Source organism: Monodelphis domestica, chromosome 2, assembly GCF_027887165.1.
Source record: "Monodelphis domestica isolate mMonDom1 chromosome 2, mMonDom1.pri, whole genome shotgun sequence".
Lineage (NCBI taxonomy): Eukaryota > Metazoa > Chordata > Mammalia > Didelphimorphia > Didelphidae > Monodelphis > Monodelphis domestica.
The window spans coordinates 258,282,733-258,295,978 of record NC_077228.1 but is presented as its reverse complement, the minus strand read 5'-3'; the positions used below and the strand labels follow the sequence as shown (position 1 = coordinate 258,295,978).

Genomic DNA, 13,246 nt, shown 5'->3' with positions numbered 1-13,246 from the left:
ACCCACCAGTGGTTTGGTACCAGCTCCAGAGCCTCCACCTCTCCCGTGTAGCCTCACAAAACACCCTCCCTCTAGCACTGACGCTCCTGGAGATATCAGACAGGTGAAAATTTTATTCTCCGCTTTTCTCAATAAACTGCAAGACAGGGGCCTGGAGGGATTGAGGGAGGGTGGTATAGACTAGGTGGGATCAGAGCATCAGAAGCAAAGAGAGCAGAAGGGATCTGGTGGGGAATTCAGTCCTTGGTTCCTTCGAAGCTCTTCGGAACAGAAGGCTCTTTGGGTGACACAAGCAAACAGGATGATCTAGAACGAATACAGATGTCTTTCTAGGGGAATGCCATTTTCAGCCAGCCCGGGCAGAAAAGAAGGGCAGCGATCGGACGTAGGCGTCAAGCCGACTGCGAAAAAGTTCACTTTGGACAGTTTGACCCAGCGGGCACAGAGGATTCTTCACCACCAACTCCACGTACAGCTATGGAAGAAGAAGGGGGGGGGGGGAAGGAAGAGACAAATCAAGGGGCGGAAGGGAGGGTAGAAAAAGGCTCTGGTCTGCCTCTCCCCTCAAATCCCCATTCTTTCGCTTTTCTCCCCAAATTATGGGGGAATGGAGTGAAATATTACTACTCATACTGCAGGTACAATAATCATCATTTATAGAGCACTGTAAGGCTTGCAAAGCACTTTACAAATATCTCATTTGCTCCTGCAATATCACTGTGATTATTATTACCCCCATTTTACAAAGGAGGAAACTGGAGCAGATAGAGGTTAAGTAACTTGGCCAAGGTCACAGCATAGTAAATATTTGGGGCAGGATTTGGACTCAAGTTCAAATACAATAAAGCCAGGGCCCCTGCAATAACTTGGAGAAACTGTGTGTGATGGAGGTCTACAGCAGTCACTGAGCTCCAAAGGACTGTGGGGAGGGAGACTCAGGGAACCACTGAGTCCAATATATATAGTATCATTAATACCACATGAACAAAGCTATCATTTAACTGGTCATTTGGGTTCACAACTTTAAAAGTATCCTCTACTCTTCACTATCCTTAAGCTCTCACATCCAATTAGTTGATGCTTCTCCCAATCCAACTTCCATAACATCTCTCCAAGGCATTTTCTTCTCTCCATCTACATAGCTCTAGTTCAGGCCCTTCCTCATTGACAGAATCTGGGTTATCCTAATAGGATCTTGATTGGCCTCCTTATCTTCTAATAGGGCAGCTAAGTGGTGAAGTGCATAAAGGGCTCCCCTAGAGTCAAGAATACCTGAATTGAAACCTGACCTCAGGCTAGCATAGACTTTGGGCAAGTTGCTTAAACCTATTTGCCTCAGTTTCCTCACCTATAAATTAGACTGGAGAAGAAAATGGCAAACCTTTCCAATATCTTTGCTAAGAAAACCCTAACTAAACAACAACCATCTCATAAATCTTAATCTTTCTCCACACCATCCTCCACATAGTTCTGACCAAACTCTGTTATTCAGTCTGATTCTGACTTGCTTTTCCAAATTGATTCCACATTACTTCCCCTCATGAGCTCTGCTGCTTGGCCACTCCAGGCTATCTCACAACATTCCATCTCTTATCTCCCTTTGCCTAGGCTGAACAACATGCACAGTATACACTGCTCTCTGCTCAAGAGACTATTCCTCCTCTGTGAGACCTTTCCTAATACTATCATTACATTTACTCCTAGAGGCTAGCCCTACAAGTATTTGTTTCCTTTCATATAATGTAGTCTCCTTAAGGGTAGACTATTTTCTAAGGATTGTTTTCACTTTTACATTTGCATTTCTAACACTTTGCATAGTGCTTAGCATATGTTTTTGTTCAGTCATTCTTTCAGTCATATCTGACTCTTTGTGACCCCATTTGGAGTTTTCTTGGTAAAGATATTAGAGTGGCTTGCCATTGACTTCTCCAGCTCATTTCATAGATGAGGAAACTGAGTGTGAAGTGAGCACAGGGTTACAAAGCTGGTAAGTGTCTGAGGCCAGATTTGAACTCAGGAAGATGAGTCTTCCTGACTCCAGGCCCAGCACTTTATCCACTGCTCCTCTTAGCTGCTCCTTAGCACATAGCAGTCTCAGAAGTTGATGTTAAGGGTCAAACACCAGCTTCTATAATTGAGACCTGCATATAACATTATGGGGCTTTGCAAGTAGGTCGAAACACTTCCAGTAATGATCTATATGCAAAAAATGGCATAAGGGATGTCATAAGGCAATGTATTGTCCTAATGCCATTATTTGTCCTCACTGCAATTTTCAAACTGTCTTGGGCACGGTGGGTTTCAGATGTCTATGGGAATCAAGACTGGCATCTAGTTGCAAGGTTAGTGACTAGAAGAATGGTGACAACCTCAACATGACATTCTTAGGGATTTCAGGGGAAAGATGAATTCCATTTTGGTCATATTGAGTTTATTTAATGCCAATGGAACAGCCAGGTGGAAATGCCCAGTGGGAAAGATGTAGATTTGGAAATCATCTGTAAAGAGATGATACTTGATAGGAAGCTGATGTGATCAACAAGAGTGTATTGAGAAGAATTATACTGTAGTTTACTCATTCATAGGAAGCAGGGATATGATGCTAAATTTGCAGAGGAGACTGAAAAGCATTGGACTGACAGGCAGAAAACCAGAGATAAAAAGTATCCAAGATGAAGAAGTGGTTAGCAGTTAGAAAGTGGTTTAAAAAAAGGAGCCAATGGATTTAAAAGAGCCCTGGATTTGCCAATTGCCTGCTGGGGATCTTCAGCTAGGTATCACATAGGCATTTCAACTTCAACACTTCCAAAACAGAATGCATGATCTTTCTATCCAAATAAGCCCTTCCTCTTAACATCCCAATTTCTGTGAAAGGTACTACTACTGTTCCAACCATCTAGATTTACCACCCAAGAGCCTGCTTCAATTCTTCAGTCTCATTCACACTGTCCATATCCAATCAGTTGCCAAGACTTGTCATTCCCACTTCAAGATCTCTAATCTCTAATTCATTCTTAATGCAGCTGCCAAAATGATATTCCTAAAGTCTGATTATATCAGACTTCCTCTGCTCTGGAAACTTGAATGTCCCCACACTGCCTTAAAGCTATATGCAAACTCCTATTTAGCATTTAAAGTCCTTCACAAAGTGACTCCAGCCTCTCTTTCCTGGCTAATAGGAAAGAACATATCACTTTTATATGTTCTATATTCTAGTCAAACTAGCCAGCTTGCTGCTCCCCTTACACAATATTCAATCTCCTTGCCTTTGGAAAGACTGTTCTCTTATTTCTGATGTGTATTTTCTCATTCCCATTTCTTGGAACTCCCAGCTCCCTTCAAGGCTCAGCTCAAATGTTTCATCCTTCAAAAGGATTTTCTTGATTCTCCCCATTGTTAATGCCCATTCCTGCCCCTACCATTCACTGTAAATGTCCTATATATCCTTATCTCTGAATGGGTTATATCTTCCTAGTATAATATAAAGGTACACTCATTATTACATTTACATACCTAATATCTAATGTAATACCTGGAGCTTAATAAATATTTGTTGACTCTTAGACTGGAAAGAGAGATGGGACTGTCATAGTCAGGGTTAGGAATAATATAAGGACAGCACAAATGCTATCTGGCACCAACAACATGGAAAAATGATCAATTGACAAAGCATTATTTTAGTCCCTACTATAAAAAATGGACTGTGGAAGTGCAAAGATGAAAATGAAAGAGTTCTTTTTCAACCAATCAACAACTTTCCACCTTGACCAACTTTTTTTTTTTTTGCAACTATGTAATTAATATGTTGTGATCAGCCTTCTGAGACTTCACTTTTGGAAACTATGCCAGCAGAACACACACTGCTAGATCCTACCAAGTTGGAAAGATTTTGATTAGCAGTCTGAACTATATGGCAAAGATCTGAGAACAAGCTTCACTAATTTTGGAGAGGTGTGGCTACTAAGTGAAAACTCTTTAGCTATAGTTCATGAGAAAATATCTACTAAGGTATGAAGGTGTGACAACCTGTGAGGGGAGTGCCTATTCCAATAAAATCTCCTATTTTTGAAGTATGCTGTGACCAAGCCCTGTCATACTTCAATATTTCAGTGTATTCTAGCAGTTGGACTCTCATTGATGTAGGAATTCCTTCCACTGTTTCAACTATGCTTTCTAATTCGGTGCTATTTGGTGCTACCCAAAGAATCCTATAGATCCCTTACAAATGCCCTGCCTAACTTGCTAAAGACCTTTCTCTAGATAGATTTTTTTAAAAAGATTTTTCTTTGAAGGCTTGGACCACTTCATTTTTACCTTTGCACTTTGTGTGCACAGTTCCTGGCAAGTCATAAATGCTTAATAAATGTTCTGTGGATTGATCATCTTTCCTGATATTTATGCCACAAAAGACCAATAGATTGGAGAATCTTGAGTTGAGGCCACATGAGTCACAAAGGAAACTTGAGATTGTAGACAGGAGAAAGGTGGAGGATGACACTGACCCCGCTGTAGATATGGTGTAGGACATCCCGAATGGGTCCTACACCCAGGTCTGTGTTCATTACAACCTTGACCCCAGTAGGTGTCTCATAGTAATGGAGCTTGTAGCGACTTGTCTGGAAGGCCAGGAATCCATCTTTCCTGCAGAATGTATGTTAAGGAACACATTTTGTCTGGAACTATGATTTCATTACTATAGATACACCTCATGTAAAAACTTCCTCTATTGATGCAAATCTGTAATTTGCTTGTGACTTATCATCTTAGAAAGTTGCCTGGGTACTATGAGGTTAAGATACTTGCTCATGGTCACAAAGCTAGTATGTGTCTGAGGCAGAACTTGAACCCATATTTTCTTCTAAAAAATACTCACTTTTGCAAGAACTGTGTAGAATAGGGTAGAAATACCTTGCTTTCTCTCCCATCCATTTGACTCACGCTGCCGTTGTTGAAAAAAAATCCTTTATCTAACATGGATAGGGCATCAGGCCTGGAGTTGGAAGGTTCTAGATTCAAATCTGGCCTCAGACACTTCCTAGCTATGTGACCTTACTCTTTTCCCTTCTGTCTCAGAGTTGTTACTATGACACAAAATAAGGGTTTAAAAAAGAGATATTTCCCAGCTCTAACACTTTTCCATTTGGGTCCATCCACTAAGTCCTATTCCCATTCCCAGATATATTATCTTAAAACTTTCTGGTCAGCCAACTGTTTCTTCAGGATCCTTTTCTTCATGAGTCAAAAAAGTCCAAGCCCCATTCCCACCCTTAGGATACATGTCCACAGGTGACATCTTGCTGACAAAAGATCGGATGGAGAAGAGCATTCCATACATCAGCTTGTACTCCTGACAAAAGCAGGGAATAATAACAAACATTTCACAATTGTGCAGTACTTATAAAGTACTTTCCTCACCACGTATTGGGGTGGGGGTGGAGTTATTATTTCCATTTTATTGCAAAGGGAACTGAGGCCCAGAACAATTAATCTCATACGAGGAAATTGAGGCAGGGAATGGGGGAAATGGTTAGGCCAAGATTGCAAAGTGAGTTGTTGGCTGTAAACTAGAACCCACATCTTTTAACACCAAACCCGGGGTTTTTTCACCAGGCCACACTGCCTAGAGTGAGAATGGGGTAGTGTTGTAGGGATGGGGCAAGGTTTCAGGAAAACAGGTTGTGTTGCAGTATCCCCTCCCTTCCTGTCTCCTGCTGGTCACCTCCTCCTTGGGGATCCCCGCCTGTTTCTTGCGGTGCCATTCGCTGTAGTGCAGGCAAACCCCATCTCGATCAAACAAGTATAGGTTATGCACAGTCATCTGTTGGGGAGGTGGGGAGCCGAGTTAGTTCGGGGAGCACCCACTTCCCATTCCCGCCCGAAGACTCTTCCTTCCAACCTCTTAATTTCCCCAACATCCATTCTGCCCCATTCCCACGCCCAGTCCGGGTCACAGTTCCCGGGACTCACCAGAAATGCACCCCGGCTCTGCGCTTGCGTACCAGAGAACCGCAGGGGGGGAGGGGAGGGTCTCTGTCACCCACCACTTCCGGTTCCTACTGCGCCCCGATTCTTTTTGCACTGAGAAGCGCTGTGACGCGAAGACGATCCTTACGCCCCCGGGATGGCTCCACCTCTCCCGGTCCCGCCGTACCTAGCGCTCTTTTCTCTCTCCCACAGCCAATCCGCGGTGGCGCTGGAAAGGCGTACGCTGCCCCCTGCCAGCTCCTCCAACCCCCAGCAAGTTCCCGCCTCTCGTCCCGCCCCTTTCCCGGGCTCTTTGAGCTGTCTTAGTTCAAACGGGCGATTTTGACCTCGCGTGCGGCCTGACTGTCCCTGGCGCGGATGGACGCTGTGGTTCACGGGCGGGAGGCCAGGAGAACGGGCAGGTGGCATCCAACGGTTCTTGGAAGGGGGAAGGGAGAAGAGTAGTCACCCACTGTGGGAAGTGGGGAGGGGGGGTCTGAGGAAGGAGCGACATTCCCTCCCGCCCTTTACACGTTAGCACTCTTATGGACGCAAGGGTCCGAGTAGAAGGAATAGCGAATCTGGGGGTGGTCCCGGGCTCCAGGGTTGGGTAGGGATGGCGAAAGTGGGAAGAGGCATCCAAGTGGCTACCAAGGCCATCTCCCCTGGCGTTGGCAGAAGAGATAGATGACCCAGAGAAGAAGCCGGGTGATAAAATTCTTCCCAAGAGGGCCTGGAGGGTGTGTTCGAGAGTCTTGGTTTTCTTTAGGGGGAGGACAACGGGGGAATCCGAGGGATTTGCCCCTCGAGACATTGGTCAGGTAGGGGTCTTAAGGAAGCTGAACTCTCGTGGGTCCCTCATCGGGTCCCACCCAATGGTTTGCCTTACTCCTACACTAGGGATGCTTAAAGCTCAAAGCGGAGCATCTGCCGCCAAATGAGTTGATCTCCCTGCTATCACCCACTCCCTATAGGGCAAGAGGAACTGCGGGGTACCCCTAGTTCCCATGGCGTTTTTCTCCTCCTTCCTCCCCTGCCCCAACCCTGAAGCAAGTAAGCATCCCTTACTTTGCCTACTACCTTTACTCTCAAGAGCTGTTGAAGAGAAGTTTCTTGCCTCATTCTGTGGTCTCTGGAATCAGGAGAACCTAGCAGGCTTGGTCTGGGAGCCATGGTGACTTGGAACAATGAAGTATTCTTGGATTAGAGTCCCCATCCAGGGGGAGTCCTCTGAATACATGCAGGGGAAATGGAAGCAGCAGTGATTTAAGCTTCTGGAGATATCTCAGCAAACTGACCTGGGTATGAGCCCAATCTATTTTGGGGAATTTTTCCTTTCCCCCACTCCTTCCTGGCCCCATCTCATCAAACTCTTTTCCTTTGCTGTTTTCTTTTTCCTTTGGGCCCCTTTTAAATGGGGCCAGATGGTCTCTTGTCCCCCACTGCCTTTAGCTTTTTCCCTCTCTAGCCTCCATGGCAGCTCAAGTTCCAAGCCCCAACTCACCCCTCCGACCAGAGGACCTCCTGACTGATGCAGCAGGCCCCCCTGGGCGGAGCCAAGGGACCTTCTCAGAGGTGACCTCGCAGCTTTATGCTTCCTTGCGGCAAAGCCGAAAGGCAGAGGCCACTGCCAGGGCCAATCTATACCTGGCCTCCAACTCTCCAACCCCTCCTGAGGAGCTTGAGGGCCTAGCCCAAGAGCTGAGCCGAAGCCTGTCAACTGGGGTGGAGACCAGCTCACAGAGAAAGGTGGGGCTGGGCACTAGAGGTGATGTATACTGGATTGCAAACTTTTAATTCAACAAATATTTATTGAGACCACTCTGAGGAAGGCATGGTGCTAGGCAAAAATGAAACACTTCCCTGTCATATATTTGAACAGTATGTGCACAGATAAGTAAAATTGGGGTAGAGGGCAAGAATCAGGAAAGAATTCTCATAGAAAATGAAGACAATAAGGATTCTAGGAGTGGTATTAATGAGGGAGTAAATTCCAGTTATAAGAAGCAGCCTGTATGAAAGTATGAAGATAAGACAATAAAATGCTAAGTTTCATGAACATCTAGTAGTCCATGAACAGGGAATTTAATTTGTAAAGGCTAAATTAATATGAAATAAATAGGATTGGTAGGCAGCTCAATTTTGGGTTGGGCCTAGAGTCAGGAAGAATCATCTTCCTTAGTTCAAATATGGCTTTAGACAGTAGCTGTGTGACCCTAGGCAGGTCACTGAAGGCTGAAACCTGTTGTCCCACTTTCCTCATCTGCAAAATGATCTAGAGAGAGAAATGGGAAACCATGCCAATATTTTGCCAATAAAACCCCAAATGGGGTCATGAAGAGTTGGACACTACTGAAAAGAACAACCAATAAGTCAGATTGGAGACAGATTGTGGAAGGGCTTTAAATGTCAACATGAGTAGATTACATTTTATCCTAGCTGTGTCAATTATCGAATAATTTTGAGTGGGGGGGGGTGACTTGTTCAGTTTTGTGGAGTTAGGTTTGGAACAGGCAAAAAATTGGAAGAAGAAACAGAATTAGAAAGCCATGAATGATAATATCTTAGTCCTTAAGGCTTAAAATAGAGTATGGTCCTATGCAGAAAAGAGAAAAGACAGAATCAAACATAACTTAACAATTGAATGGATATGAAAGGTTAAGAAAAAAGGAATCACTGCTGGCTCAAAGCTTGCAATCTAAGTGACTGGAAGGATGCCTTCAACAGAAATAGGGAGGTTTAGAGGAACAGTTATAGGGGAATTCCATTTTGGACATATTGAGTTTGCGGTTTAGTGGAAAATTCAAGTGGGAATGACATTTGGGAATTTAGGATAGTATATAGATTTGAGAATCATCTAGAAAAAATAATTTAATCCTTGGGAACTGATGAGAGATCAGGATAAAGGGTAAGAAATAGATGATTATTGATTAAAAGAAGTGAGCCAACCAGGCCTAGAGATGGGAGATCCTGGGTTCAAATCTGACCTGGTCTCAGTGATTTCTAGTCTGTGTTATCTTGGGCAAGTCAACCCAATTGCTTAGCCCTTACCATTCTTCTAACCAATACACAGTATTGATTTTTAAGATGGAAGGTAAAGGTTAAAATAAAAAAAAATTACAGATGTCAAAGTAGGAGATCAGAAACAAGGAGAGGAGGGTAATCAACACTGACAAAAATTGTAGAGAGATTAGGTAGGCTAAAGACTGAGAAAAATGTAGATTTAGCAGTTAATGGTTGAGGTAACTTGGAATTTAATGCCTACAAAGCTAACTAACCATTATAAAATAGCTAGCATTTATATAATGCTTATTTACAAAAGACTAAATTTTCTTATTCAATCCTCACAACAACCTTGGGAGGCAGGTGCTATTATCACCACCTCCATTTTACAGATGAAATAACTAAGGTTGAGAAAAGTCAAGTATCTTACTCAGGGCCACACAACTAATAAAAATCTGAGGGGCAGCTAGGTGGCTCAGTGGATTGAGAGCCAGGCCCAGAGACTGGAGGAACTGGGTTCAAATATGACCTCAGACTAGCTGTGTGACCCTGGGCAAGTCACTTAACCCACTTAACCCATCCCCCATTGCATATTCCTTACTACTCTTCTGCCTTGGAACCAAGACATTTATTCCAAGTCAGAAAGTAAGGGCTTAAAAGAAAAAGCTAACCCCCAAAAAATCAACAATAAAAATCTGAGACAGAATTTGAATTCAGGTCTTCCTGAGTCCAAGTAAAGTTACTTCTAGTCATTGTGCCACATTACACTATGGCAGTCATACCTGTTAAGATAGTCTTGACTTTGACTCTCTGGAAGATTCTCCCCAACATATCACATAAGTGATAACTTTTGGGAAAGAGGGGGATATGCCACTGTTAGGGTTCAAGATCCTTTGGGGAAGAAAGAATTAGTGTCATTTCTGTACTGGGAAGATATAAACATGGAGGTAAAATTCCTGGGTCACAAGATGGGACCAGCAATTCAGGGATAGTAGCAAAGTAACAAGATTTAAAAGCATTTTGAATTTAGAATTTAGTTTCTTAATCATAAAACATAGTATTCTAATTGAATGTACCTTTAAGGAGAGTTGTTATTTCTTATAGAGAAAAAGCTAGTGAGAGAAGTGGCTCTCAATGGGATCACTTCATTTATACCTGTACTGAGCCACTAAGGTACTGGATCTGAGAGTTGGGGTGGGGGGTAGTATGGGGAAAGAGGAAGATAAGTGTTATCTTCTTTGACAGGAAGCATTGTCAAGTTAATCATGTTCTGGGTCTCTGTCCTTCAGGGAGGCTCTCAGCATATCTTGGAGATGGAAAGTGTACGTGGTCACCTCCAAAGCATGCTCCAAGCTTCTCGGGACACAGCTCCTCGTAAGTGAACAAGCTTTCTGGGGCCATGTAGAGGGGTATGTAGCCAAAAGGGCTAGAAAAGCATGGAAGAAGGTGAGGTGGAAAAGACAATTGTTTGTCACCTTTGATCTTCAAATGGTCCCTGCTCCTGTCCATGCCTTACCCCTAGCCCTTCGGTTCCTCTGGCTGCTTGCAGGGGATAACCTTGTTCCAGGTACTGTCCCAGAGAGGCGAGAAGAGGACTCTTTTGACAGTGACAGCACAGCTACCCTGCTGAAGTAAGTTACCCTTAATCCCTTTTGAGTCATATAGGTATCCTCTGCTAGGAGATATTCAGAGATTTAAATTCTTAAACCATCTGTCCCTTCTTCTGTAACTTGTGCTTTGTTTTGGAATATAGGTATTCAGGCTCCCAAATCCTCTTTCTCTCTCTCTCTTTTTTTTTTTTTTAGATTTTTACTTCCTTTACTGTTGATAACTGTTTAATAGTGGTATAGCAGTTTAATGGTATAGCAAAGTATAAAAGGGCTCTGGGCAATGAATCAGGAGATTTGGACTCTTGCATCCACCTAGCCAAGGGACTCTGGGTATGTTTCTTCACCTCTGTGAGCTTTAGTTTCTTCATCAGTAAAGGAAGGGATTGGATTAGATAGATTATCTAATCTAAGATCCTTCCTAACTGTAAATTTCTGTGATTTGCTTAGCACTCGACCCCTCCAAGAGCTGTCTCCACCTAGCTCAGCTCCAGCCCTGGAGGAGTTGTTCCCTCGATATACTAGTATCCGCCCTGGGACCCCTCACTATTTTCCTGATCTGCAGGGACTGAGAGAAGCCTTGGACACAGAACATACCCGCCGCAGAGTAAGTTGAGGAGTTGAAGGTGGAAGGAGAAGCTGAATCATTCCCAAGAGAGAGTTAGATGAGGAAAAGAGTCAGTAGATATGGGACCAACTACATAGGCCCTGGATCGGAAGGAATAAACTAAACTACTTGATATCCCCCGTTTTACATCCTTTATATAGGCTGTATTGAGGTGGGTCATGAAGATAAAGTAAACATTGCCCTTCAGTCATTCCCTTCTGGGGACCTAATTGCCCACAAGCTCTAATCTCGTAGATGGGAGGGAAAGTATGGGGGAAACTTCCTAAACACCTGCCATGCTCAGTTGATATGTACAATAGGCTTCTTGATGGGAGTTACTTCCCATCTCTGTTATTCCTTATCCCTCTTAACCAAAGGGTCTCCAAGGTCCTTTCCCCAACGGACTCTGAAAAAAGGAGAAACTCAGGAAAAGAGTTACACTTAATTCTGGTTCCTAAAGGTGAAAAGGAACATGTTAGAGAGATATTTGAAGCTCAGCCTTCAGCCTTCCTTCCTTTCTATGATTCAAATTCCTGCCCCAGACTCACCAGTTGTCCCAGGAAGTAGATATCCTATTTTCCAGTATTTATTTTTCCTTACTAAAAGGCTTTGGTGGTACTGTGACTTGGACTAGGATAGGTAAAAAATAAATGCTTATGTTCCTTGCTTTTCTTCCTCAGCACTGTGAGCGCCACATCCAGAATCTACAGACCCGTGTGTTAGAACTGCAACAGCGGTTAGCTGTTGCTGTGTCTGCAGACCGAAAGAAAGATCTTATGATTGAGCAGCTGGACAAGGTGCCAGGGGAACAAGGGAAGCTGGGTCTGACCCAAACAAACAAGGAAGCAAAAGGGATTGGATTTAGCCATAGTGAAATTGTGGAATTATAAATGAGGGGATTATAGACATGGGTTTTTCTAAATGTTTATTCTTGTACATATGCTAGGAGACAGAGGTGGTCATCAGTACTGTTGGAAGGCAGAGACACAGCTAAAGGTTGTAAGATTTCAACAAACCTTCCCTCTCTTCCCCTCCCCTAACCTATCTAGACCTTGGCTCGAGTGGTGGAGGGCTGGAACCAACATGAGGCTGAGAGGACAGAAGTGCTTCGGGGGCTGCAAGAGGAGCAAAAGACTGCTGAGCTTACTCGAAGCCAACAACAAGAGGTGAGTACCTAGGGATCAGAAGACAAGGCAGCTTCCATAAAGTAGAAAGAAAAAAGGAAGCTAGAACTCAAGAAACCTGACATTAGGTCTTGGTTCTTAACCTTGAGTCTATGAGCTGTGGGATTTTTTTTTGTTTTTTTGTTATTATTTTGATAAACTTCATTATAATTTTTTCCTTTTGTCATCCTATGCATCTATTTTATACATTTAAAGCCATTATTTTAATAAGAGGTCCAGAATTGTACCCTTTTAATCTAGGCTTCATCAGAATGCTAACAGGATCCATGACACAAAAAAGGTTAAAAAAAGATGGGGTTCTGAGGTTGAACATAGTCTTATTCATTAGAGACAAAGATCATTTTCTTTTCCTTCCCCCCCCATAGCCGACGCGTGATTCCACTTGGTATCACATGTGTTCTTGATTCGAACCCATTGCCATGTTGTTAGTATTTGCATTAGAGTGTTTGTTTAGAGTCTCTCCTCTGACATGACCCCTCAACCGCTGTAATCAGGCAGTTGCTTTTCCTCAGTGTTTCTACTTCCACCGTTTGTCCTCTGCTTATGGATAGTGTTTTTCTCCTAGATCCCTGCAGATTGTTCAGGGACATTACACCGCCACTAATGGAGAAGTCCATTACGTTCGATTATACCACAGTGTATCAGTCTCTGTATATAATGTTCTCCTGGTTCTGCTCCCTTCAATCTGCATCAATTGCTGGAGGTTTTTCCAGTTCCCATGGAATTCCTCCACTTTATTAATCCTTTTTGCACAATAGTATTCCATCACCAACATATACCACAATTTGTTCAGCTATTCCCCAATTGATGGGCATCCCCTCATTTTCCAATTTTTGGCCACCACAAAGCTCAGCTATGAATATTCTTGTACAAGTCTTTTT

The 13,246-nt window shown here is 43.4% G+C and overlaps 2 protein-coding genes across 20 annotated transcripts in view; one reads left to right on the top strand and one right to left on the bottom strand.

Annotated features, from left to right (window-relative positions):
• Positions 1-93: 93 nt before the first annotated feature.
• Positions 94-6,212, bottom strand: TRAPPC1 (trafficking protein particle complex subunit 1). The gene is made up of 5 exons (XM_001364531.3): positions 5,968-6,212; positions 5,720-5,818; positions 5,277-5,347; positions 4,503-4,641; positions 94-475 (listed from the first exon to the last, which is right to left on the bottom strand). Exons 2-5 carry the CDS (start codon positions 5,816-5,818, stop codon positions 347-349), a joined length of 438 nt encoding a protein of 145 aa, XP_001364568.1. The 5' UTR covers positions 5,968-6,212; the 3' UTR covers positions 94-346.
• A 44-nt stretch (positions 6,213-6,256) lies between these two features.
• The window catches only part of CNTROB (centrobin, centriole duplication and spindle assembly protein), a 31,410-nt gene continuing 24,420 nt past the window's right edge, over positions 6,257-13,246 (top strand). For 9 of the 19 annotated variants that reach the window (XM_007483151.3, XM_007483158.3, XM_056817551.1 and 6 more), the window contains exons 1-7: positions 7,127-7,266; positions 7,433-7,713; positions 10,257-10,341; positions 10,490-10,598; positions 11,025-11,181; positions 11,862-11,978; positions 12,231-12,347. In XM_007483151.3, coding sequence (XP_007483213.1) covers positions 7,438-7,713; positions 10,257-10,341; positions 10,490-10,598; positions 11,025-11,181; positions 11,862-11,978; positions 12,231-12,347 — 861 coding nt within the window. In that variant the 5' untranslated portion in view covers positions 7,127-7,266; positions 7,433-7,437. The other 10 variants (XM_056817553.1, XM_056817552.1, XM_007483160.3 and 7 more) reach the window with 6 other exon arrangements.

What these genes read in the sequence shown, in the direction of transcription:
- TRAPPC1 (XM_001364531.3), bottom strand. Translation starts at nt 5,818, where the DNA reads ATGACTGTGCATAACCTATACTTGTTTGATCGAGATGGGGTTTGCCTG. An exon ending in CGGGGATCCCCAAGGAGGAG is followed by an intron (nt 5,348 to 5,719) that starts GTGACCAGCAGG and finishes TGCTTTTGTCAG; the next exon opens with GAGTACAAGCTGATGTATGG. An exon ending in TACACCATATCTACAGCGGG is followed by an intron (nt 476 to 4,502) that starts GTCAGTGTCATC and finishes CTTCTTCCATAG; the next exon opens with CTGTACGTGGAGTTGGTGGT.